The 26,343-nt window shown below is 46.7% G+C and overlaps 1 protein-coding gene across 2 annotated transcripts in view; it reads right to left on the bottom strand.

Moving 5' to 3' along the window:
- Positions 1–26,051, bottom strand: part of ACOT7 (acyl-CoA thioesterase 7) — a 173,484-nt gene extending 147,433 nt beyond the window's left edge. Inside the window, exon 1 of one of the 2 annotated variants that reach the window (XM_029065890.2) lies at positions 25,814–26,051. In XM_029065890.2, the coding sequence (XP_028921723.1) occupies positions 25,814–25,971 (158 nt within the window). In that variant the 5' untranslated portion in view covers positions 25,972–26,051. The remainder of the gene's footprint in view (positions 1–25,813) is intronic. The other variant, XM_029065891.2, reaches the window with a different exon arrangement.
- Positions 26,052–26,343: the final 292 nt, after the last annotated feature.

Here is a 26,343-nt window from a genome sequence, read left to right as displayed (position 1 = left end):
ATTATAACAATAGGAGAAGAAAAAAATACTTCCTCGCTGCTGTGATATGAAATTTCAAAGTCTTCGATGCTTGGCCTGAACTCTGACCTTTACCAACAACCGCTCGCTTGATCCAGCTGGGAATTTTAGGACCTGAAAACCTCCTTTCGGCTCTACATGCCAGCTGAGCCCGGATTTTCTGAGGAAAGGAAAATCTCATCTAGGAGGCAGGGCATCTCAATGTGCTAAGTCACAGTGCAGGATCTAGTTTTGGCTCTGCTGCTGACTTGCTGAGGTCATGAGGCTCAAAGATCCCTGCAGAAAGGGGAAATAACTTGGGAAAATGGCTCAAAAATCCAAGTGCAATGTATCTTACCCCCATAAGATTCTCTATAAATGCTCATATGTATCTTTTTCAAATGCAAATTTGAAAGGAATTATTTCTAGACTGGTAATAAGTTAAAAAGGAATCTGATGCTGGGCTTCCCAGAGGCTGCACAGACCTCTGCATGGACTAAAAATCTGAGGCCAGACCTACTCGGCCACCGGAGTGCCCAGAAACACATAATAATAATAATGGCATTTATTAAGCATTTACTATGCGCCAAGCACTCTTCTAAATGCTGGGGTAAATACAAGATAATAAGAATGGGCACAGTCCCGGTCCCATGTGGGGCTCACTTTCTAGGTAAGAGGGAATAGGATAACACCCCCATTTTACAGATGAAAAACCTGACGGACAGAGAAATGAAGTAACTTACCGAAGGTCACACAGACCGTCAATGGGCAGGGACTGTTTCTATCTGTTGCCGATTTGCACATTCTAAGTGCTTAGTATAGTGTTCTGCACATAGCGCTCAATAAATACTATTGAATGAATAAATGAAAGTGGCAGATCTGGAATTAGAACCCAGGTCCTGATTTCCAGGCCCGAGCACTTTCCACTAGGCCATGCTGCTTTTTATGCATGACTGTGAGCCCCTGTGGGACAGGAACTGTACCTAACCTGATAAGCTTGTATCTAACCCAGCACTTAGTACAGTGCCTGGCACAAAGTAAACACTTAAATACCACTTTTTAAAAAAAAAATGTTCACTCCCACAAAACCGGTGAAGCAGGAACAACCCAGGACTCACTCTTAACAAGGGCAGAGGTCCCCTCCTTTCCAACCCAGAGAGAAAATAAACAGGGAGATGTAATGTGGGTGCAGTGGGGCGAGAAAGAAAGGGGAAAAGAAACAGGGAAGAGGTCAAACTTCACTTCTGTCCAAACCTGGCCTGCCTTTCCACAGCCACCAAGGCCCAGACAGGATTCTCAGAAAGGGACAGAGATACCAATTCTGTGTGCACAATAACAAGAAGTAGGCAGAGAGCTCAAGGGAGAAATACAAGGCCAGAAAACAGCAGTGAAGAAAAATCAAACCAATAATGGAAACAGTGAAAGAATGAAATGCACTTTATCTCATTTCCTGCAGCATATAAATAAGGCACTTCCTATTTGATAAAGTAATGTGCTCCTGCATCTGAGCTGTTGGAGCCCAAAGCATTAAGGATCACCCTCATCCCCAACCAGTCCAAGGCAAACTAAAGTTCCAAACACACCACAGGTAAGGAACCCCTTAAGAAGTGAAGTTAGGGGATTAGTGGAATGGGAGAAGGGTGGTGAACAGAACAGAGAAGCAGAAAATCAGAGGCCAAAGAGGGGATAAAAAGGTGAGCAGAATAGATAAGAGGAAGCTGAAGCAAAGGCAAAGGGAAAGAGCAAGAGTCAGAGGGAGAGAGAAGAAAGAAAGGGACAGTCAGAGGGGAAGATGAGGAAGAAGGACAGACGGCACAACAGCGAGAAGAATGGATAAGCAGAAGCATGACCAAGTCATCAATGGTATGTAGTTAGTGAATGACTCGTATTTATTGAGCACTTACTGTGTTCAGAGCACTGTACTAAGCACTTGGGAGAGTACAATACAATAATAAAACCGACACACTCCCTGCCCACACGAGTTTACAGTCTAGAGGGGAAGACAGACATCGATATAAATAAAAAAAATTACAGATATGTACTTAGGTGCTGTGGGGCTGGGAGGGCAGAATGAATAAAGGGAACAAGCCGGGCCAATGCAGAAGGGAGTTGGAGAAGAGGAAAGGAGAGCTTAGTCAGGGAAGACCTCTAGGAGGAGATGTGCCTTCAATAAGGCTTTGAAGAGAGCGAGGGTAATTGTAAGTCAGATCTGAGGCAGGATGGCATTCCAGGCTTGAGGGCTGACTGTGTGCAGAACACTGTAGTAGGAGGAAAGCACTGTACCTAGTGGAAAGAGCATGGCCCTGGGAGTCAGAAGACCTGGGTTCTAATCCTGCTTCCACCACAACCCTTTTGTGTGACCTCGGGTAAATCTTCTGACTTGCCTGTACTTCAGTTTCCTCATCTGTAAAATGGAGATTCAACACCTTTTCTCCCTCCTACTTAGATGGTGAGCAGCATGGGGAACAGGGAATGTAACTAATCCAATTTTTTTTTTATCAATCCCAGGATTAAGCACAATGTTTGGCACATAGCAAGTACTTAACCACCAAAATTACAAATACTGTTATAAAGGAGAGGATAAAGACAGGGACAAAAAGACTAAAATAGTGTAAAAGTTTCCTATTATCAGGTAGTCATCACTTTCTTTAAATGTTTTAAACAATTTTCAGGAGTCTGGCTCCTTCCTCAGTTTTACAAAGACCTGTTCACATCTTGTCTCAAGAGTTCAGGTTCTACATAACTTATTAAAACAAATATTCAACTGCTATTACTGAAATTCTCTAACTTTACCAATAAGTCAGTTTCAGAAGTGGAGAGACAAGAGACACTTTCCTGTTGAGCTATTTTCAAAGAAAGCTCAAAGGCAGGATACCAGTGTACGTTCTGTTCTAAACCAGCTCCTAGTACAGTCAGCGCAATGAAGATGCAAACCAGCCAAAAGGAGAAAGGCAAACACACGCCCTTCCTCCTTATTGTTTTACACCTTCCCCACCTACAGAGAGAATCTATTTAACTGCCTTCTTCAGTTATTTAACATTATGTACTGAACACTCACTGTGCAAGGGTAACATAAAGCCATGATTAATGTCAATTCCAAGAAGCAGCAGGGCCTAGTGAAAAGAGCACAGGCCTGTGAGTCAGAGGACCTGGGTTCTAATCTCTGCTCTGTCATTTGCCAATTGCTCTGTGACCTTGGACAAGTCACTTATCTTCTCTGTGCCTCAGTTACTTTGTCAAATGGGTATTAAATTCTCCTCCCTCCAATTTAGACCGAGAACCCCTTTTGGGACAAGGACCAAGTCCAAGGACCAGTATTTAGAACAGTGCTTGATACACAGTAAGCATTTAACAAATAGCATAACAATAATAATTATAATAATAATAAAAAAGTCAGTCCAGTAGAGTAGTCCTTCAGCTTGAAGATGAAAATGAGATTGTACCCAGGAGACTGAGTAACCATCTTCTCTCACATTTCCTGTTCCCTTCTTAACATTCCCTTCCCTGTTGACACCACCACCATCCTCCCAGGTTCTCAAGCCCCCAGCCCTGGTGCTGCCCTTGACCCCTCCTCTATCATTTAGACTGTGAGCCCATTATTGGGCAGGGATTGTCTATCTGTTGCCAAACTGTACATTCCAAGCACTTAGTACAGTGCTTGCACATAGTAAGCGCTCAATAAATACTACTGAATGAATCTTTAAACCTTCACATTCAGTTTGTCACCAATTATTTTTTCACAAAGTCTCCAGAATTCACTCTTCCTTCTCCATCCAAACTGCCATCAGGCTGGTCCGAGCACTTTTCACATCCCAACTCCACTACTGCACCAATCTCCTCGCAGACCTCCCTGCCTCCAGCCTTTCCAGTCCATGCTTCACTCTGCTGCCTGGATCATTCTTCTAAAACATCGTTTTGTGCACGTCTCCCCACTCTTCAAAAACCTGCAATGGCTGCCCATTTCTCTCCACATTAAGTGGACATTTCTAACCACTGGCTTTAAGCCACTCAATCAACCCCCTCCCCACTATATTTCCTCCTTCCTGTCCCACTACACCCTTCAGTTCCTTTTAAGGCAACCTATCCATTGTGCCTCATTCTCATCTTTCTCGCTGCCGACTCCTTACTTTTAACCTCTCTTCTGCCTGGAATTCCCTCCCGCTTTATATCTGACAGGCCATTGCTCTCCCCATTTTCCAAACCCTCAGGAAATCATAAGGAAAGTCTTCCCAGATTATCTCCCTACCCTATTTTCCCCTCTACTGCTACTCCGGTGCTTCTGTTTCATCTAAGTACTTAGATGCCCCCACCCCTCATAATACTTATGTAAATACTTTTAAACTTTGTTGCTTCCTCCTATCTGTAATTTATTTTAGTGTATATCTCCCCTGCTAGATTACAAACTCCTTAAAGGGAGGAATTGGGTCTATTAGCTTCACTGTACTCCCAAGAGTTTAGTCCATTGCTCTGTGCAGAGTAATGACTAAGCAATTTAGAGAAGCCATGAGACCTTGTGGAAAAAGCATGGATATGGGAGGCTGGAGTCTTGGTTCTAATCCCAGCTGTACTACTCGCCTGTTTTGTGCCTTTGGGGAAGTCACTTGATTGCTCTGTGGCTCAGTTCCCCCATCTGTAAAATGGGGATTAAATGTCTTTTCTTACTCCCCCTAAAACTGTGAGATGGGGAGGGGAATGGAAAGAGAGCTGTACCTTTTTAGGCTCCTGTCTCAGATACGTGTCTGAGCCAGGGCCAGAGAGGAGGTGTTAACTCGTCTCTCCCCAGTCATGATCCCCTCCCTCACCTTCTGGAGGTGGCCAGTGGCTATGCGGGTGCCTCTGGAAAGAAAAAGGGCTTAAGGGTTATCCAGTGGATGAAACAAGGCTGAGAACTCAGCTTCCCCCTGCCCTAAGCCCAGGGACTCTGATTTGCCTGTGGTAGCTCCTGCTAGAGAAGCCCGCACCCAGAGCCAAAACCACCAGGCTGCACAGGTTCTATATGAACTCAGAACTGAGAAGGGTGAGAAGAGAGATGGGAAAGGGAAGGAGGAGGAGGAGCGAGAGGCTGAGTCCCCTCCCTGTGGAAGCCCACCCAGCTCTAGCCTTCATTTCCCAGATCCCATTCATTCAATAGTATTTATTGAGCACTTTTGTGCAGAGCACTGTACTAAGCGCTTGGAGTGTACAATCCGGCAACATACAGAGACAACCCCTGCCCCATAACGGGCTCATAGTCTAAACAGGGGAGACAGACAGCAAAGCAAAACAGAACAAAACAAGCAGTCTAGCGCAGACATCATCAAGATAAATAAAATCATAGAGATATACACATCATTAACAAAATAAATAGGGTAGTAGATAATATATACAAATATGCACAGTGCTGAGGGGAGGGGAAGAGGGAAGAGCAGAGGGAGGGAGAAGGGGGAATGGAGAGGGGAGGACGAGCAGAGGGAAAGGGAGGGCTCAGTCTGGGAAGGCCTCCTGGAGGAGATGAGCTCTCAGTAGGCCTTTGAAGAGGCTAAGAGAGTTAGTTTGGCAGATGTGAGGAGGGAGGGCATTCCAGGGCGGCGGTAGGATGTGAGCTAGGGGTCGACAGCAGGATAGGCATGAATAGAGGACGGCAAGGAGGTGAGCAGCAGAGGAGCGGAGTGTACGGGGTGGGCATAGAAAGAGAGAAGGGAGGTGAGTTAGGAGGGGGCCAGGTGATGGAGAGCTTTGAAGCCAAGAGTGAGGAGTTTCTGTTTTGTGCAAAGGTTGATAGGCAACCACTGGAGGTTTTGAGGAGGGGAGTGACATGCCCAGAGCATTTCTGTAGGAAGATGATCCAGGCAGCTGAATGAACATAGACTGGAGTGGGGATAGACACGAGGAAGGGAGATCAGAGAGGTGGCTAACACAATAATCCAGTCGGGATATTATAAGAGCTTGTATCAGCACTGTAGCAGTTTGGATGGAGAGGAAAGGGCAGATCTTGGTGATACTCCGAAGGTGAGACCAGCAGGTGTTGGTGATGGATTGGATGTCAAGAGCTTGCCTGGCCCAGGCTCAGGCCAAGCCTGGCGACTGCCTGGAGAGCCATTTCCTCAGAGGAGTTTTGCTTATCAAGGACAACTCGGTCACAAGTGACAGTGACACATTCTCCACGCTCAGAGTAGCAATAAGAGACAGGGTCAGGTCCGGCAATTCCAGGGTGCAGCACCATGACCTGCTGCGGAGGCCGTCAGGGGGTAGAAGGGAAGGAGGCAGCCAAAGGTCAGAACAAAATCCAGAACCCCCAGGGCCTTCGCAGGGTGAAGCTTATGCCCAGCAGTGACAACTGTGGCGACGACAGAGGCCGGAGTCAGGAGCAGGGTCATGACAGAGTTTGTCGGGGGCTAGCTCTTGCCTACTGTCAAGGGCACCAAAATGCCTCCCATGACACCCTCTCATGTTCCCCAGACCCTCATCCCTTTTCCCATTCTTCAGGCCCCTACCTTAAACCCAAGCCTAGGAGAAGGGCATGGGGAGAGAAACAGAGAGGTGGCACCAAAGTGTGATGGCACTGGAAGTCAAACCCACAGCAAAGACTGCTCTGCTCTGACCCTGCCTCTATTACCACACCTGGGACTGGGAAGAGAAGCTGGGGCTACAAGTAGGAAGTAAGGGTGACTCCATGAAGGTGAGGGAGGACAAGCACTAATAGTGCCTGGTGGGAGCTGAGGGAAAGTGTGCTTAAAGTACTATGGCTTAGTGGAAAGAGCATGAGCCTGAGAGTCAGAGGACTGGGTTCTAATCCCGGCTCCACCACACACCTGCTGTGTGACCACAGGCAAGTCACTTAACTTCTCTGTGCCTCACTTTCATCATCTATAAAATGGGGATTAAGCCCCATAAGGGTCACGGACTGCATCCAACTTGATTAGCTTGTATCTATCCCAGAGCTTAGTACAGTGCCTGGCAGAGAGTAAGTGCTTAACAAATACCATAAAAAACACCATACTTACAGGAGGCTTTTAGTGGAGACAGGCGAAAGCCAGGAAGAAAGACCCTTAACTCGAGGCCCTAGCCTGCAACCCTAGACCCCCTGCCCCTTCCCTGGACAAGGGTAGGGACTACGATGACAACGCATTTAAACCCATGCCGAAATGTGTTCAAAATGTACGACTGGCTCTTTGTGCATCAATTGCTCGAAGTCTCTATGCTACTTGACTTCTGCACGAAGAGGATGCCAACTCCCGATCTAATAGATTGTAGAGTCTTGAGCCAATGGTACCAACTCTATAACAGCATGAGACTTAGAACAAGACAACTGGTTTCCGTCTGGAAAAGGACATTTTTACCTTCAGAGATTTAGGAGTTGGATTTCCAATATCACTTATTCAAAGTCTCTCTCAGCCCTGTCTAGATCTTACAAGACTTAAGAGTTTCTTAACAGGGCTCAAAGGACTACAAATCAGGCCTAACACAACTTTTCAAAACCTGACCGCCACTTCCAAACGCAGTCCCACTTACATGAACTCAAAATGAAAGACTGGTACCCTATGCCTTGGTTTACCTTCTCCTTTGGTCTCCCATTTTAAAACTGTAAATCAGTGAAGCCAGAAGTATGCTAGTGATGTCCCTTGCGGTCCCTCGGTCTCGCCTATCCCGCCGTCGACCCCTGGGTCACGTCCTCCCGCGGTCCTGGAACGCCCTCCCTCCTCACCTCCGCCAAACTGATTCTCTTTCCCTCTTCAAAACCCTACTTAAAAATCACCTCCTCCAAGAGGCGTTCCCAGACTGAGCTCCTCTTCCCTCTCTACTCCCTCTGCCATCCCCCCTTTACCTCTCCGCAGCTAAAGCCTCATTTTCCCCTTTTCCCTCTGCTCCTCCACCTCTCCCTTCCCATCCCCACAGCACTGTACTCGTCCGCTCAACTGTATATATTTTCGTTACCCTATTTATTTTGTTAATGAATTGTACATCGCCTCAATTCTATTTAGTTGCCATTGTTTTTACGAGATGTTCTACCCCTTGACGCTGTTTATTGCCATTGTTCTCGTCTGTCCGTCTCCCCCGATTAGACTGTAAGCCCGTCAAACGGCAGGGACTGTCTCTGTTGCCGACTTGTTCATCCCAAGCGCTTAGTACAGTGCTCTGCACATAGTAAGCACTCAATAAATACTATTGAATGAATAAGCTGTCATGTCCTAAGATCTAGTAAAATGGCAAAGCAGTAACAGCCATCTGATGAAACAGAAAAAGAAACCAAAACCAGCAAAAATGGGTATAGCAAGTTCCCATGAAATAAAAAGGTTATGTCCTTAAAGAACTTGGCTTTAAAGTTTGGTGGTGATATAGTTCTCATGCCATGTATGACACTGGGCCCATGTGCAAAACCATCACTCCTTCAGCCATCTCATTATGTTGTAGCCCAGCAGATGGATGCTTTCGGAAGAAAGTTTCCTAATTCACACTTGGAGTCCGAGACCACTCCAAGGGGAAGGGACTCTAACTCCTGCAGCCTTGCTCCACACATGTGGACAGTGAGACCATGCCAAGAGTAAGGAATGATGACATCTCCCCCTTCCAGCCCTGCTCAACACATAGAGAAACTGAGACCACGCAAAATGTAAGGAACAATAACCACCCCCCCAACCCTTGCTCCATACATGTGGACACTGAGATCACGCCAAGGGTAAGGAACGCTGACCCCCTGCCTCCCCAGCCTTGCTCCAAATATATGGACATTGAAACCATGTGAAGGAGGCAGGAAGGCAATCCTCTAGTCCCACTCTGCACACCAGGAGCCTGAAACTGCACAAAGAAGATGGGTCACTAATCCCCACTAATATTTATTTATATTAATGAGGATATATCTATAATTCTATTTATTTATATTGATGCTATTGATGCCTATTTACTTGTTTTGATGCCTTGAAGCCCCTCTTCAAGACTATGAGGCCACTGTAGGCAGGGATTGTCTCTGTTGCTGAACTGTACTTTCTAAGTGCTTAGTACAGTGCTCTGCACAGAGTAAGCACTCAATTAATACAAGTGAATAACTGAATGAATCCACTCACCAGAAGCCTGAGAGCGCACTAATGGGATAGGATGTTGACCCCAACCAAATCAGTCAGTGGTATTTACTGAGTGCTTACAGTGGGCAGAGCACTGAACTAAGCTCTTGGGAAAGTACAATTCAACAGAGTTGGTGGACATGATCCCTGCACACAAGGAGCTTACAGTCTTCAGGTAGAGATAAACATTAAAACAGATTAGGAATAGGAAAAATTGGCAGAGTGTAAGGCTATATACATAATCAATTGTAGTTATTGAGCACTTATTCTGTGCAGGGTACTGTACTAAGAGCTTGGGAGAGTCAAGACAAGTGGCAAGAGGGATGGAGACACTCAGGGGCTCCTGACCCACCATAAGGACTAAGCCAAGGTGACCTGATCAGTCTATCATATTAATTTTCTCCTAGACCCCCTCCAATCTGGCTTCCGTCCCCTCCACTCTACCGAGACTGCTCTCTCTAAGGTAACCCGTGACCTCCTTCTTGCCAAATCCAATGGCTCCTACTCCATTCTGATCCTCCTTGACCTCTCTGCTGCCTTTGACATTGTCGACCATCCCCTCCTCCTCCATACCTTATCTCACCTCGGCTTCACGGACTCCGTCCTCTCCCGGTTCTCCTCTTACCTCTCTGGCCGGTCATTCTCGGTCTCCTTCGCGGGCGCCTCCTCCCCCTCCCATCCTTTAACTGTTGGAGTTCCTCAAGGGTCAGTTCTTGGCCCTCTTCTGTTCTCCATTTACACTCACTCCCTTGGTGAACTCATCCGCTCTCACGGCTTTGACTACCATCTCTACGCAGATGACACGCAGATCTACATCTCCGCCCCTGTCCTCTCCTCCTCCCTTCGGGCTCGCATCTCCTCCCGCCTCCGGGACGTCTCCGCCTGGATGTCGGCCCGCCACCTAAAACTCAACATGAGCGAGACTGAGCTCCTCATCTTCCCTCCCAAACCCGGTCCTCTCCCAGACTTCTCTATCACCGTGGATGGCACGACCATCCTTCCCATCTCTCGGGCCCGCGATCTCGGTGTCATCCTTGACTCGTCTCTCTCGTTCACCCCACGCATCCGTTACCGAGACCTGCCGGTTTCACCTTTACAATATCGCCGAGATCCGCCCTTTCCTCTCCACCCAGACGGCTACCTTACTGCTACGGGCTCTCGTTATATCCCGGCTAGACTACTGTGTCAGCCTTCTCTCTGACCTCCCTTCCTCCTCTCTCGCCCCGCTCCAGTCTATTCTTCACTCCGCTGCCCGGCTCATCTTCCTGCAGAAACGATCTGGGCATGACACTCCCCTTCTTAAACAACTCCAGTGGTTGCCTGTCGACCTCCACTCCAAACAAAAACTCCTCACTCTAGGCTTCGAGGCTCTCCATCACCTTGCCCCTTCCTACCTCTCCTCCCTTCTCTCTTTCTACCGCCCACCCCGCACGCTCCGCTCTTCCGCCGCCCACCTCCTCACCGTCCCTCGGTCTCGCCTATCCCGCCGTCGACCCCCGGGCCGCGTCCTCCCGCGGTCCCGGAACGCCCTCCCTCCTCACCTCCGCCAAACTGATTCCCTTCCCCTCTTCAAAACCCTACTTAAAACTCACCTCCTCCAAGAGGCCTTCCCAGACTGAGCTCCTCTTCTCCCTCTACTCCCTCTGCCACCCCCCCTTCACCTCTCCGCAGCTAAACCCTCTTTTCCCCCTTTCCCTCTGCTCCTCCCCCTCTCCCTTCCCATCCCCTCAGCACTGTACTCATCCGCTCAACTGTATATATTTCCATTACCCTATTCATTTTGTTAATGAATTGTACATCGCCTCGATTCTATTTAGTTGCCATTGTTTTTACGAGATCTTCTTCCCCTCGACTCTATTTACTGCCATTGTTCTCGTCTGTCCGTCTCCCCCGATTAGACCGTAAGCCCGTCAAACGGCAGGGACTGTCTCTATCTGTTGCCGACTTGTTCATTCCAAGCGCTTAGTACAGTGCTCTGCACATAGTAAGTGCTCAATAAATACTATTGAATGAATTAATTAATTAATTAATTGAGCACTTACTATGAGCACTGTACTATTATTGAGCACTATGTATAGAGCACTGTACTAAGTGCTTGGGAGAGTACAACATTACAGAAGTTTCTTATGGTTAAAAAACCTTATGGCTATGGATAAGCACTTATGTGTCAAATAGTTTTCTAAGCACCAAGGTAGGTACAAGTTAATCAGGTCGGACACAGTCCCTGTCCTGCATGGGGCTCACAGTCTAAGTAAGAAGGAAAACAGGTATCCCCATTTTACACTTGAGGGAACTGAGGTACAAAGAAGTGATGTGACTTGCCCAAGTTCACACAACAAGCAATTGGCAGAGCCGGGATTAGAACCCAGGTCCTTCTGACTCCCAGGCCTGTGCTCTTTCCACTAGGTCATAAGCTTCTGCCCACAACGAATTTAAGAGTCTAGAGGGTTGACAGACTTTAAATAAATTACACACAGGGGAAACGGCAGAGTGTAAGAATATGTACCTAAATTCTGTGGGGCTGAATGGAAGTCCTTAAGGGGTACAGATCCAAATGTATAGGTAATGCAGAGGAGAGGGCCAATAAGAGAAACAAAGCCTTAGTCAGGGAAGGCCTCTTGGAGAAGTTGTGACTTTAGGAGGACTCTGAAGGTCAGGAGAGTGGTGGTCTTTCAGATTAGAAGGGGAAAGGAGTGCTAAGCCTGAGGGAGGATGTGGGCAAGCCTTGGAATAGATAAGATCGATGTACAAAAAGTAGGTTGGCAGAGAAGTAAAGGGTATGGGTTGGATTGTAGTAGATCAGAGAGGTGAGGTAGGAGGAGAGGGCTTTAAAGTTTTTAAAGATTTTGAGTGCTTTAACGCTAATGGTAAGGAATTTCTTTTTGATGCAGAGGTGATTGGACAACCATTGGAAATTTTTGAGAACTGGGGAGACATGGACAGAATGGACAGCCCTGGATCATCTCCACAGTGCACTTCCTCCACTCTGGGGCATGAGTTGCCGAATACTGCTGGCAGAAATCCAGACACCAGGCCAACCTAGTCCATCTCACACTCTTCCTCTCTTGCTTTAACTTTGCCATCTTCTCCACCCAGCAACAATACTTTTCTATCCTTATAAACTCCCATATCCACTTCCCATGCTAGCTGTTGCAAACTTTTCACTCCCTCATCACACTTCCTGTGCTCCGCTCCCACCTTTTCTTGTTCCTAATGACCTTGTCACCTATTTCATTAATAAAACTTAAGCCATCAAGTGTATCTCCCTAAAATTTCCCTGCTTCTCTCCAATCCCACCATCCTCCTGCCCCCTCTTTGATTCTCCCATCTTTCCCAGCAGTATCAAGAGGAGCTCTCTCACCACCTCTCAAAATCTGTTCCCTCCACCTGCAACATCAATCATATCTCTTCCCACCTTAAATACTTGTCTCCTCCCTTCTTCCCCGTCATCTTCATCCATTCACTTTCCAATGGCTCCTTCCCCACTGCTTTCAAAAATGGCCTAGGTATCTTCTGTATTAAAAAACCTCCCTTGACCCCAGTCACCCTCCAGGTATCACCCCATCTCCCTCCAACCATTCCTTTCCAAGTGAGTTGTTTATGCCCATTGCCTCTACTTTCCTCCCTTCCGATTCTCTCCTTGACCCCCTATAATCTGGCTTCTGTCCCGTTCATTCCATCGAAACTGCCCCCTCTAAGGTCACCAATGTCCTCCTTCTTGTCAAATCCAATGGACTCTATCACATCCTAATCCTCCTCAACCTCTCAGCTGCCTTCAACACTGTGGACCACCCCCAACATTGCTTAACTTTGACTTCACTAACACTGTCCTCTCCTGGTTATCCTATTTCTCTGACCGCTCCTCTTAGTCGTCTTTACTGACTCCTCCTTTCTAACTGTGATGGTCCCTCAAGGCTCAGTTCTGGGTCCCCTTCAACTCTTCATCTATGCCCACTAAAACTGGAGAACTCATATGCTCCTACAGCCTCAACCAACATCTCTATGTGGATGATTCCCAAATCTCTCTCTCCAGCCCCCGATCTCTCTCTCTCGGCAGTCTTGCATTTCCTCCTTTCTTTAGAACATCTCAACTTGGACTCACCAACTCTGAAATCCCTCTCTCTGACCATAACCTTCTCACCTGCCTCATCTCTCACACTCCCTCCCCCTGCAAATCTTCGCTACTGCCCCACAGAGACCTCCGCTCTCTCGATCCCATCCGTCTTTCCAATAGCATCTCTCACCTTGCCGCCCTGTCCTCTCTTCCCACTCTCGACGATCAGGTCTCCGCTCTCAACTCCACCCTCTCTACTCATCTCGACTCTCTCGCCCCCCTTTCCCTCCGCCGCTCTCGCTCCACTAACCCACAGCCCTGGATCACCTCCTCCGTCTGCCTCCTACGCTCCTATGCTCGAGCTGCTGAGCGCTGCTGGCGAAAGTCCAAGCACCAAGCCGACCTCACACACTTCAAATTTATCCTTTCCTGCCTTAACTCTGCCCTCTCCTCCGCCAGGCAAAGCTTCTTCTCCTCCCTCATCGACACCCATGCCCGTCACCCCCGCCGATTGTTCCGGACCTTTAACTCTCTCCTTAGGCCCCCTGTTCCTCCCCCTCCCCCATCTCTCACCCCTAATGATCTGGCCACCTATTTCCTCACGAAAATCAACACGATCAGGTCTGAGCTCCCCAAAGTCACCCCTCCGCCTCTCCCCTCCCCCCCAACAACCCCCTCCCCTACTTTCCCATCCTTCCCTGCAGTATCCTCAGAGGAGATCTCCTCCCTCCTCGCAAGTGCCACCCCCTCCACCTGCGCCTCGGACCCCATTCCCTCTCACCTTCTTAAAACCATCGCCCCTGCCCTCCTCCCTTCCTTAACTTCTATTTTTAACCACTCAATCTCCAAGGGCTCCTTCCCCTCTGCCTTCAAACATGCCCACGTCTCCCCCATCCTAAAAAAACCCGCTCTTGACCCCACTTCCCCCTCCAGTTATCGTCCTATCTCCCTACTACCCTTCCTTTCCAAATCTTAGAACGAGTCATCTACAATCGATGCCTAGAATTCCTTAACTCCCATTCTCTCCTAGACCCCCTCCAATCTGGCTTCCGTCCCCTCCACTCTACCGAGACTGCTCTCTCTAAGGTCACCCGTGACCTCCTTCTTGCCAAATCCAATGGCTCCTACTCCATTCTGATCCTCCTTGACCTCTCTGCTGCCTTTGACACTGTCGACCATCCCCTCCTCCTCCATACCTTATCTCACCTTGGCTTCACGGACTCTGTCCTCTCCCGGTTCTCCTCTTACCTCTCTGGCCGATCATTCTCGGTCTCCTACGCTGGAGCCTCCTCCCCCTCCCATCCTTTAACTGTTGGAGTTCCTCAAGGGTCAGTTCTTGGCCCTCTTCTGTTCTCCATTTACACTCACTCCCTCGGTGAACTCATCCGCTCTCACGGCTTTGACTACCATCTCTACGCAGATGACACGCAGATCTACATCTCCGCCCCTGTCCTCTCCCCCTCCCTTCGGGCTCGCATCTCCTCCCGCCTCCGGGACGTCTCCACCTGGATGTCGGCCCACCACCTAAAACTCAACATGAGCAAGACTGAGCTCCTCATCTTCCCTCCCAAGCCCGGTCCGCTCCCAGACTTCTCCATCACCGTGGATGGCACGACCATCCTTCCCGTCCCGCAGGCCCGCAATCTCGGTGTCATCCTTGACTCGTCCCTCTCGTTCACCCCACACATCCTATCCGTTACCGAGACCTGCCGGTTTCACCTCTACGATATCGCCAAGATCCGCCCTTTCCTCTCCACCCAAACGGCTACCTTACTATTACGGGCTCTCGTTATATCCCGGCTAGACTACCGTGTCAGCCTTCTCTCTGACCTCCCTTCCTCCTCTCTCGCCCCGCTCCGGTCTATTCTTCACTCCACCGCCCGGCTCATCTTCCCGCAGAAACGATCTGGGCATGTCACTCCCCTTCTTAAACAACTCCAGTGGTTGCCTGTCGACCTCCGCTCCAAACAAAAACTCCTCACTCTAGGCTTCAAGGCTCTCCATCACCTTGCCCCTTCCTACCTCTCCTCCCTTCTCTCTTTCTACCGCCCACCCCGCACGCTCCGCTCCTCTGCCGCCCACCTCCTCGCCGTCCCTCGGTCTCGCCTATCCCGCCGTCGACCCCTGGGTCACGTCCTCCCGCGGTCCTGGAACGCCCTCCCTCCTCACCTCCGCCAAACTGATTCTCTTTCCCTCTTCAAAACCTTACTTAAAAATCACCTCCTCCAAGAGGCCTTCCCAGACTGAGCTCCTCTTCCCCCTCTACTCCCTCTGCCATTCCCCCTTTACCTCTCCGCAGCTAAAGCCTCATTTTCCCCTTTTCCCTCTGCTCCTCCACCTCTCCCTTCCCATCCCCACAGCACTGTACTCGTCCGCTCAACTGTATATATTTTCGTTACCCTATTTATTTTGTTAATGAATTGTACATCGCCTTGATTCTATTTAGTTGCCATTGTTTTTACGAGATGTTCTTCCCCTTGACGCTGTTTAGTGCCATTGTTCTTGTCTGTCCGTCTCCCCCGATTAGACTGTAAGCCCGTCAAACGGCAGGGACTGTCTCTATCTGTTGCCGACTTGTTCATCCCAAGCGCTTAGTACAGTGCTCTGCACATAGTAAGCGCTCAATAAATACTATTGAATGAATGAATGTCCCACCGGATGTCCCTTAAACTAAATAGGTTCAAAAGAGAACTCCTGATTTTCCCACCCAAACCCTCTCCCCTTGATTTTCCCATCACTGCTTGGCAGTACTACCATTCTTCCAGTCTCACATGTCCATAACCTTGGCATTATCTCTGACTCATCTCTCACTCAACCCACATGTTCAATCTGTCACCAAAACCTGTCAATTCTTTATTATTAAGTGCCATCAAGTCGTTTCCAATTCATATGACTCCATGGAAATACTTTCACCAAAATGTCCAGTCCTCTGCCATAATCCACAACCTTTCTAGTAGTTTTACTTATCATGGTTATGGTCTCTATCCATCTGGCTGCTGGTCTGCCTCTTCCACGTTTTCCCTGGACTCTTCCTAGCATTAGTGACTTCTCCAGAGAATTAGTCCTCCTGATTATGTGTCCAATATATGCTAATCTAAGTCAAGTCACTTGGCCTTCCAAAGACCACTTTGGTTTAAACTGCTCTAAAATCCATTTGTTTGTCTTTCAGGCAGTCCATGGTCGCAAAAGCCTTCGCATTATCTCTAGAATCTGTTCCTTCTCCATCTGAACTGCTACCGCATTGATCCAAACCTTATCATATCCCATCTTGACTACTGCATCAGCCACCTCCCTGGCTCCAGATAATACTTCACGCTACTGCCTGAATTATTTTCCTTAAAAAATTTAAATCCCCAACTCCCCATTCCTCACAAACCTCCAATGGCTGCCCATCCACCTCTGCAACAAGCCGAAAGTCCTTATCAGCTTTAAGGCAATCAGCCTTTCCCTCCTACCTTGCCCCACTGATCTCCTAAAAAACCCACCCTACACACTTGCTTCCTCTAATGTCAGTCTACTTAGTATACCTCAATCTCGTCTGTCTTGCTGCCAACACTTTGTCCATGTCTTCCCTCTGGCCTGGAACTACTCCCTCTGTCAGGTCCGACTGACCACCTTTCTACCCCCCTTCAAAGCCCTACTAAAATCACAACTCCTCCAAGAGGCCTTCCCTGACCATACCATTTCTCCCATTCATCCTCCCTTCTTTGTTGTCTAAACATGTTCAATCGCATTGAGAGCTTACTCTGTGCAGAGCACTGTACTAAGCACTTGAGAGAGTAAAATACAACAATAAACAGACACATTCCCTGCCCACATTAGCTTACATCTGGATCTGTACTGTTGAGCACCTGATACCTATCCCATCCCAACCCTGCAGCACTTATACACATAACTTTATACTCTCTTCTCATCTATCAATAATTAATTTTAACATTTGTCTACCCCTCTAAAGCACTTGGGAGAAAATATTGCAGCAGAGTTGGGAGACACGTTCCCTATGAGCTCCTTGTGGGCAGGAAACGATGTCTCCCAATTCTACTGAAATGTTTTCTCCCAAATGCTTTAGAGCAGTGCTCAGCACATAAATGCTCAAAAAATACTAACAATACAGTGTTCTTCCCAAAATGCAAAATTAAAACATGAGCTGTGGTCAATCTGACTGCAAAAGTAGAATCCTCAATGATAAGCAAAGCGACCTGCTTTTGAAAACGAGAAAAGCATTCCCTCTAAAAAGTTGATTTCCAGTCAGCCAAATAAAGAGTTGCTGCAGGAAACTGGTCTCTGTCAGCTTTAGCAGCTGAATGTTACAACACGCGGAAACCACCACCACCCAAGCTGATTCCAAACAATATCTGATCAAAATTCATACTCAGCTCTTGGGTTTTGACCAAAGGGGGAAACCATCTGATTCTTTTATAAATAAGTTCTCTCATTTAATGCCTTGCCAAAATGGAATATAAGCCAAGGTTTATGACTGCTTACACCTAGGAACTCCTCTAAATGAAATCTTGGAATCTATGTCAATCACCAATGCATCGACACCAGTGTTTAGTACAGTGCCTGCCACATAGTAGGCACTTTACAACTACTATCATCATCATCATCATCACTTAAATACCATTAGGAAAAGAGGAACTCTGGGTGCATTTTCAATCAATATTATTTACAGAATGCTGTGTGCAGAGCAATGTTCTAAGCACCTGGGCAAGTAAAATAGATTTAACAGACATGATCCCTGCTCTCAAGGAGCTTCTTGGGGTTATCTACTCACTGTACTTCGATCTTGTATATCTCACCACTGACCTCTCGCCCACGTCCTGCCTCTGATCTGGAATGCCCTCCTCCTTCATATCCGACAGAAGATCACTCTCCCCACCTTCAAAACGTTATTGAAGGCACAGCTCCTTCAAGAGGTCTTTCCTGACTAAGCCCTCATTTCCTCTTCTCCCACTCCCTTTTGCACCACCTTTGCACTTGGATTTCCACCCTTTATTCACCCCTCCCTCAGGTCCACAGCACTTATGTTTTGTGGAGTTTTTTTTACAGTATTTGTTAAGCACTATGTGCCAGATGCTATACTAAGCGCTGGGTAGATATAAGCTTTCCAGGTTGGACACACTCCCCGTCCCTTATGGGGGCTTATATCTGTAATTTATTTATTTATATTAATGTCTGTCTCCCCCTCTAGACTGTAAATTCACTGCGGACAGGGAACATGTCTACTAACTCTGTTATATTGTACTTTCCCAAGCACTTAATACAGTGCTCTGCATGCAGTAAGTGTTCAAAAACTGGGATTGATTGACGGACACGAAAATAATTGAAAGAAAGGAAAAAGGAGAGTTCATCCAGAAGCGACTCCAGTCATAAAATGGGCAGTTGCTAAATGCTGTAGAATGACCTTGAAAGCTTTGAGAAGAAGCTGAGTAGGCCAAGGAAGGATTTTAAAATGTGTTGAAATTGTTCTGCTGAATCAGTGCTGTATAACACCAGAATATCCATTTACATTTTATGGAAGCATACACATTTTAGGTCAAAGCTTAAGTAAAAGACTGCTACAGAGATGGAGCATGGCCGTGTGGATACAGCATGAGCCTGGGAGTCAGCAGGACCTGGTTTCTAATCCCAGTTCTCCCACTTGCCTGCTGTGTAACCTTGGGAAAGCCACTTAATTTCTCTGTGCTTCAGTTACCTCATCTGTAAAATGGGGATTGAAACAAGCCCATGTGGGACAGGGATTGATTAGCTTGAATCTACCCCAGCATTTGGTATAGTGCCTGGCACATAATAAGTGCTTAACAAATACTATTAAATTATTTTTTTTAAGTAGTTGCACATATATGAGTTGTGTGGTTGGCAAAGAGTGCCGGAATGGTAGAATGGTGGAATGAATTAAGGAAGTTGCAACAATCTCTCTTCGGCAATATTAGTGTCTGAGGACACGTCTCTGGAGTAGCCTGGGCCAAGAAATACCAACACAGAGATACACAGACTAAGGAGGAAAGAGAGCCATGGAGGATGGGGAAGGGAGGAGGAGCACAGCATAGCAAGAGCAGAACATGACCTGCAGCTTCAGGTCAGTGCCCGCAAGCAGGGCAGAGACCTACCGAAAGCAGCAGTGATTTCAGGCTTTTGCTGAGCAGTGAGGCATAAAGGAAATAATAAAAATAACGATGGTATTTGTTAAGTGCTTACTACATGCCAGGCACTGAACTAAGCACTAAGGTAGACACAGCAAATTGGGTTGGACACAGTTTCTGTCCCGCATAGGGCTCACAGTCTTAATCCTCCATTTTATAGTTGATGTAACTGGGGTACAGATAAGTGAAGTAATTTGCCCAAGGCCACAGAGCAGACAATTTGGCAGAGCCAGAATTAAAACTCATGATCTTTTGACTCCCAAGTCCAAGCTCTACTACGTCATACCTGGGAGTCAGAGGGCCTGGTTCGAAGCCTGGCTCTACTCTCTGTCTGCCAGGTGACCTTGGGGAAGTCTCTTCACTTCTCTGCACTTCAATTTCCTCATCTGGAAAATGGAGATTCAATATCTGTTCTCCATCTTACTTAGACTATGAGCCCCACATAGGACAGGGAGTGCATCCAACCTGTCTTGACTCTACTCCAGTGCTTGGTACACAGCAAGCCCTTAGTAAATCCCACAGTTGTTATCGTTATTATTAGGGGGTGTTGGGAAGGTGGTGTGGGAGCTGCTGAACAACTCCACTGTCCTCCCTGTCAAAGTGAGCTGAGGGTAAGGCCAAGGTGCAGAGGGCTGAAGAGCCACAGCATCGTATATTTGTGAAATCTTACACAGTTCTGCTTGCTTCAAAATTGATTCCCCCCCAAAAAATGAAGAGGTAGTTTTTAAATATGGTTATAACAGTGAAAAACACTGAAATCGCCAACTTATACAAGTTATAAATGGAGGCCAATTAAGCAGTCCAACTCTAAACTGGGTAGATTAGCTAGCCCAGAGATGGATATCTGCTTGTAACTGCAGCTCCAGGGAGAGTTTTAAATATCCTGAATTATTAGGTAGCTAGGAAAATGTCCAGTGCTTACATCAGCAGCTTCTCAGGATCAGCTTCGGTTTTAAGGATCAATACAGTAAAAACTCAAAGGGTTAATTTAGTTCTTCTGGTTTACTTGCAAAAGCAGGGATATTTCCCCGACCTCAACCATCAATCAAACACAACTGCCGAAGTTTCCATTCACTACAATTTCTGTCCATCTTTTAAGACGTTCCGGTCACTGAAGCTTGACTGTCCCTAGCCCAAGGCTGGCCAAGATGTAAGATTATTCTTCCCCCTCCAGACTGAAAATTATTTTTGGACAGGGAATGTGTCTTCTAATTCTGTTGTGTTGTACTCTCTCAAGTGCCTAAAACAGTGCTCTGCACATAAGAAGAGCTCAATAAATACCACTGACTGATTCCAGCTGAATACAACAAACTCAAACCCTGAGGAATAACAAGAGATGTTTGCCGCTTTCAACAGCACCTGCTATTGGACATAGGCCTCTGCAAGGGTGAGGAATGAGTGACCTGGCCTACAAAATATGTCAACTCCAGCTGGCCTCTGAAACCACACTTAGCCCCATCCCCTCCTGCCTCTCCCTTCCTGACCCCGCCACCGTGGGTAAGCAGAGAAGACTAATCGGCAGTGGTTTGCAGTGCCTCATCAGCCAAGTTCCCTTGGGGAATAGGAGGCAGGAGAATGGGAGGATCTTCTGCCTACTCCTGCTCTGAGTTGTTCACTAATTAACTTCCAAACCTGCCCCAAGGTCATGGGGTGTTCAGTGGGGCCTGAGGAAGAAAATCTAATCCAGGCTCTGCCACTTGTCTGCTGTGTGACCTCCGGCAAGTTGCTTCTCGCTACCTGTAAAATGAGGATTAAATCCTCCTCCTCCCTCCTATCTAGTCTACGAGCCCCATGCAGGAAAGGTGAATGTGGCCAACCTGATAACCTTGTATTTATACCAGCAATTAGAACAGGAAGTGCTTAACAAATACTATTTTAAAAACAAAGAAAAAAGACAGAATTATAATAACAAGTAGATACAAGTTTATCCGGTTAGACAGAGTCCCTGTCCCACATGAGGCTCACAGTCTCAATCCCCATTTTACAGATGAGGTAACTGAGGCACAGAGAAGTGAAGTGACTTGCCCAAGGTCACAACAGACAAGTGCAGGACCCAGAACTAGAACACATGACCTTCTGACTCCTATCAAGGCCCATGCTCTATCCACTGCACCATGCTGCAAAGTGGCCTCACCTGGAGGAGCTAGCACAGTGCCCTGACCAGACCTACCTGCTGTGATGATAGAGAAGCAGCATGCCTTAGTGGAAAGAGCACAAGCTTGGGAGTCAGAGGTCGTGGGTTCTAATCTCAGCTCCGCCACTTGTCAGCTATGTGGCTTTGGGCAAGTCACTTAATCTCTCTGTGCCTCAGTTGCCTCATCTATAAAATGGGGATTAAAACGGAGTCCCACGTGGGACAACCTGATTACTCTGTATCTACCCTAGCACTTAGAACAGTGCTTGGCACATAGAAAGTCTTTAACAAATATCATTATTATTAGGCCAGTGAAGCTGTTGATGATCGTCATTTCTCCCTGCTACAAACAAGAGACCATCATGGGACAAGGGGGACCTCTGCTGATGCCCAAATGGATATCGCTTTGAAAGCTCAGTTTGTTAGTTTCATCACTCCAAGCAGGTATCTGAAAATAAATGGAAGTTTCTGGCTAAAGGAATAAATATTTGCAGCCTTTGAAATTAGGGGAAGCTCTAACCTATGGTTTCTCAGTGATTCATAGCCCAAGAGAACAAGCGTGAACAAGCCTTTGATGATTTCATCATCTTCCCGGAGAGAAAATCTTTGTGCTCTTCCATAAGGCAGGAGTTACCACGGGGAAGGGAGCGGATTCCTACTCAAATTTCCATCTTCACTCACCTCTTGAGAGGTGGGGCATTCAGCCTGTTCTCCCTCCCCTTAGACTGTGAGCCCCTGTGGGTCAGGAACTGAGTCTGAACTGATTATCCTGCATTGTCCCCACTGCTCAGCACATACTAAGCCCTTGATAATACCACCATTAGTTTTGTTTTCCACTTCAGACACCCCTGAAAGGAAGGCTTCTGCACTCCAATGGAAACAATATAAAAAGAACCTATTAGACCCTGGGTAGGTTTCTTGAAAGGTCAGGGCCAGTGGACTTTGTGAGGGCAGGTGCAAAGCATTTAATAAGATTTTGTCCCCAAAGAATCACAATCTCTCTCTCTCTCTCCCCTGCTCCACCCCATATCATGAATCGTGGCTCAGTGGAAAGAGCACGGGCTTGAGAGTCAGAGGTCATAAGTTCAAATCCCAGCTCTGCCACTTGTCAGCTGTGTGACTGTGGGCAAGTCACTTAACTTCTCTGTGCCTCAGTTACCTCATCTGTAAAATGGTGATTAACTGTGAGCCTCACGTGGGACACCCTGATTACCCTGTATCTACCCCAGCTCTTAGAACAGTGCTCTGCACATAGTAAGCGCTTAACAAATACCAACATTATTATTATTATTATTTATGTAACCACCAGCCTCTCGGCTAAGCCTACGTTCTTTCTACTCCTTGAAGACAGAAGCGGCTGTACCAAGTACAAAATTCCTGTCCTGGTGCTATAGCAGAAACCAGTCTCTAAGGCCCTCACTGAATGTGTGTTGAAGCTAAGGCCTCAGACCAGGAAGAGTGAAGTTCTACACACTCACGGAACTGGCACTACCTTTGCATACGGGCTTGGGCAAGACCCACTCACCCTGCCCTTCTGCTCCTTATCTCCATCTTATCCTCATGTCTGTTTATGCTCTTTGATTACTTGCAAGCATCTAAGAGTAAATCCCAGACTTTGTTTCCTACAAAATTAAATCACTTCTTCAATAGCCCTGGAAATAGCCTTTATTAGGCACATAAAACTTGGATAATCTCACAAATAGTCATGGTAATTATAATAATGAATAAGCATGGCATTTGTTGTGTTTACTATGTGCCAAGTTTTGGACAGAATCCCTGTCCCACTTGGGGCTCACAATCTAAATAGGTGGGAGTCCAGGTATTTAATCCCCATTTTGCAGATGAGGAAACTGAGGCAGAACAAAGTTAAGTGAATTGCCCAAATTCACATAGGCAATTGGCAGAATCAGAATTAGAAACAGGTCCTCTGATTTCTACACTCATGCTCATTCTGCTAGTCCATGCTGCTTTTCACTACGCCATGCTTAGACTTTTACTACGTACCAAGCATTTTGCTAAGCACTGGAGTAGAAATGAGATCATCAGATCTGACACCATCTGACCCACTTGAGGCTCTCATTCTAAGAGCTAGGGAGAGCAGTAGCACATCTCCATTTTACACACGAGGTAATTGAAGCCCAAAGAAGTTAAATGACCTGCCCAAGCCAACACAGCAGGCCAGTGGCAGCTCTGGGGCTCCTGATTCCCAGTCCCTCAGTCTTTCCACTAGGCCATACAGCCTCCTGTGCAGCACTGAGATCAATTCTGACCTTACAGGTCTTCTTTTAAATAATAATGTTGGTATTTGTTAAGCGCTTACTATATGCACAGCACTGTTATGAGCACTGGCGTAGATACAGGGTAATCAGATTGTCCCACATGAGGCTCACAGTCTTAATCCCCATTTTACAGATGAGGCACAGAGAAGTTAAGTTACTTGCCCACAGTCACACAGCTGACAAGTGGCAGATCTGGAATTTGAACCCATGACCCCTGACTCCCAAGCCCGTGTTTTTTCCACTGAGCTACGCTGCTTCACGCTTTTTATCCCAGCAACACCCACCCCAGTGTTTTAACAGTCCATTTCTTCCATTTACCAGTGTCAAGTTGATGCACCTGGTGGCTCAGTGTACGAGAAGCCTGGTGTTGTACAGCACTTATTCAGCAGGACAATTTCAACACTTATTAAAATTCTTCCTTGGGCAACTCAGCTTCTCAGAGTCTACAAGGTCACTGCCCATTTTATGGCTGGTAGCTGCCTCTGCTTGAACTTTAATCCAGTTGACAATAAGGAACCTCCCTAACCTTATTGTCATGGCAAATCTTCCCTTTCAAGTGTGAAGCCCAATAGGTTCCATTCACTCAGGAAAATACATTTATGCTTCTTGGAATCTGGAAAAACTTTCTAGAATAGGGAAGGAGCCAGCAGGACCTTCAGAAATAAAGAACTGAGGAAAAACTGGGGAAGAGACCAGGAAAACTCCCTTTCAGTGGCAGTGAAAACCTGAGAGACCATGTCTCGTATTTTTTTTTTTTGGACACAGAAGAGCAGTTTCTTACCCAGCCTGCAATGATGAACCAGTATCGTGTCTTCTTCCAAGGCAGAACCAACATGGAAGAGAGGAAGGGCTTCAACTGCAGAAAGCAAGTTCTCTTGCACAAGAATGGCCACACAGAAATCACAAACATACTCGGGATCCTTCAGAACTCACCCACACTCTCTGAAACCCAGGACTTCTTGTACCTAATAGAAAACACCCAGCAGAGTGACCTTTCTTCTCAATGGCCTCAGTGAGCTGGCATAAAGAAAAGGCCCTTCACTGACCCTTCACCCAACGAAAAACACAGGATGAATGGACAAAACCCAAGATCCACCATAAAACAATAAATCATCCAAAAAAATGAGGCACTGTCTAAATAAGAGTATCTCTTTCAAAGCTTTAGTGAACCATAACCTCGATTTCTAGTAGAGATGAGCCTCCCTCATCTCTTGTTCCAGAAGCTGAGTTTTACTATAACAACTCTTTAATCAATCATTACCATTTACTGAGCCCCTAAGTGCCAGGCACTGTACTAAGTAGTCAAGAGAATATCACAGTAGAAAGACATAATAATAATAATGTTGGTATTTGTTAAGCGCTTACTATGTGCAGAGCACTGTTCTAAGCTCTGGGGTAGACACAGGGGAATCAAGTTGTCCCACGTAAGGCTCACAGTCTTAATCCCTATTTTACAGGTGAGGCACAGAGAAGTTAAGTGACTTGCCCACAGTCACACAGCTGACAAGTAGCAGAGACGGGATTCAAACCCATGACATCTGACTCCAAAGCCCGTGCTGTTTCCACTGAGCCACGCTGCTTCTCTAAAATGTATTTCCTGCCCTCAGAGAACATATAAAGTAATGTGGGAAAGAGACAGAAAGTATTTAGATAGTGAAAGCCAGTGGTAGAACAAGTATAAAATCAATCAATGGCATTTACTGAGTGCATACAGTGTGCAGAGCACTGTACTAAGTGATTGGTAGAGAACAGTATAGCAAAGTTGCTTGAAAATGTCCTTGCCCACAACGAGCTTACCGTCTAGAGGGAGTTTATAGTCTTTACAGTAGGAAGAATGAAGCAGTACAAACACATCAAGATAAAATAGCTTAATAAATAATTGAATGTTCAGCTAAACAAACAAAATATATAAATTAAAATATGATAGAAGTACATCACTGCTGAAGAAAATAGCTACAGAGCTTCAGGGTCTTTGGGGGAAAATTACCCTAATTCCCAAAATGCAATGAACTCTACTTGGAAGCTTTACTATTGTTCTTTGGGTGACAGGGATTTTGGCAATGATATTTAAGAACACACATCTATAAACCCCTGGCCCGGATCCCCCAACTCCTAAAGCATTCATTCCTTCATGCAATTTCCCAAAGGAGCTAAAAAAGAGGGCAGACCTGCTTCCAACCACTTCTTCATAGGAAATACTGGATTTTTTTCTTAAGCCAGTATAGGACACCAGCAGAGACCTTCGGTGAACAGCAAGCGTCCTTCTTTGAACCCGGCAGCTGAAAATCAATCCTATCTGGAGGGCACCAGCCAGAAGCTTCATCATCCTGGCCTTGCCTAGTCTCGTCCTCTCTTGAAATGATCAGGCAAATTCGATTGCATTCCCTCACTCTGTTCTTTCAAAATGAGTAAGCCTTTACAATTATGATTCACGTGACTGCCAAACGTTAGGAAGTCAGGTTGTTTACCAACCTTCTTTTAGACAAGGACCAATCGGGGTTCTTCCCTTTCCCTCTTTTGATGAACCGCCCCTTTTCGTTCAAGCCAGCAGCCCCTTAAATCCTACTCCACCCCCACCACTTCCTCCCAGTCAAGTTCAGCAAGTGATTCCTCGCTATTTCTGAACTTGGGACATACCCAAAGGCTCAGAAAAAACTCTGCCTGGAGTTCATTCATTCATTCATTCAATAGTATTTAT

This window comes from Ornithorhynchus anatinus, chromosome 5 (assembly GCF_004115215.2).
Source record: "Ornithorhynchus anatinus isolate Pmale09 chromosome 5, mOrnAna1.pri.v4, whole genome shotgun sequence".
NCBI lineage: Eukaryota > Metazoa > Chordata > Mammalia > Monotremata > Ornithorhynchidae > Ornithorhynchus > Ornithorhynchus anatinus.
This window is presented reverse-complemented; position numbering and strand designations above follow the sequence as displayed.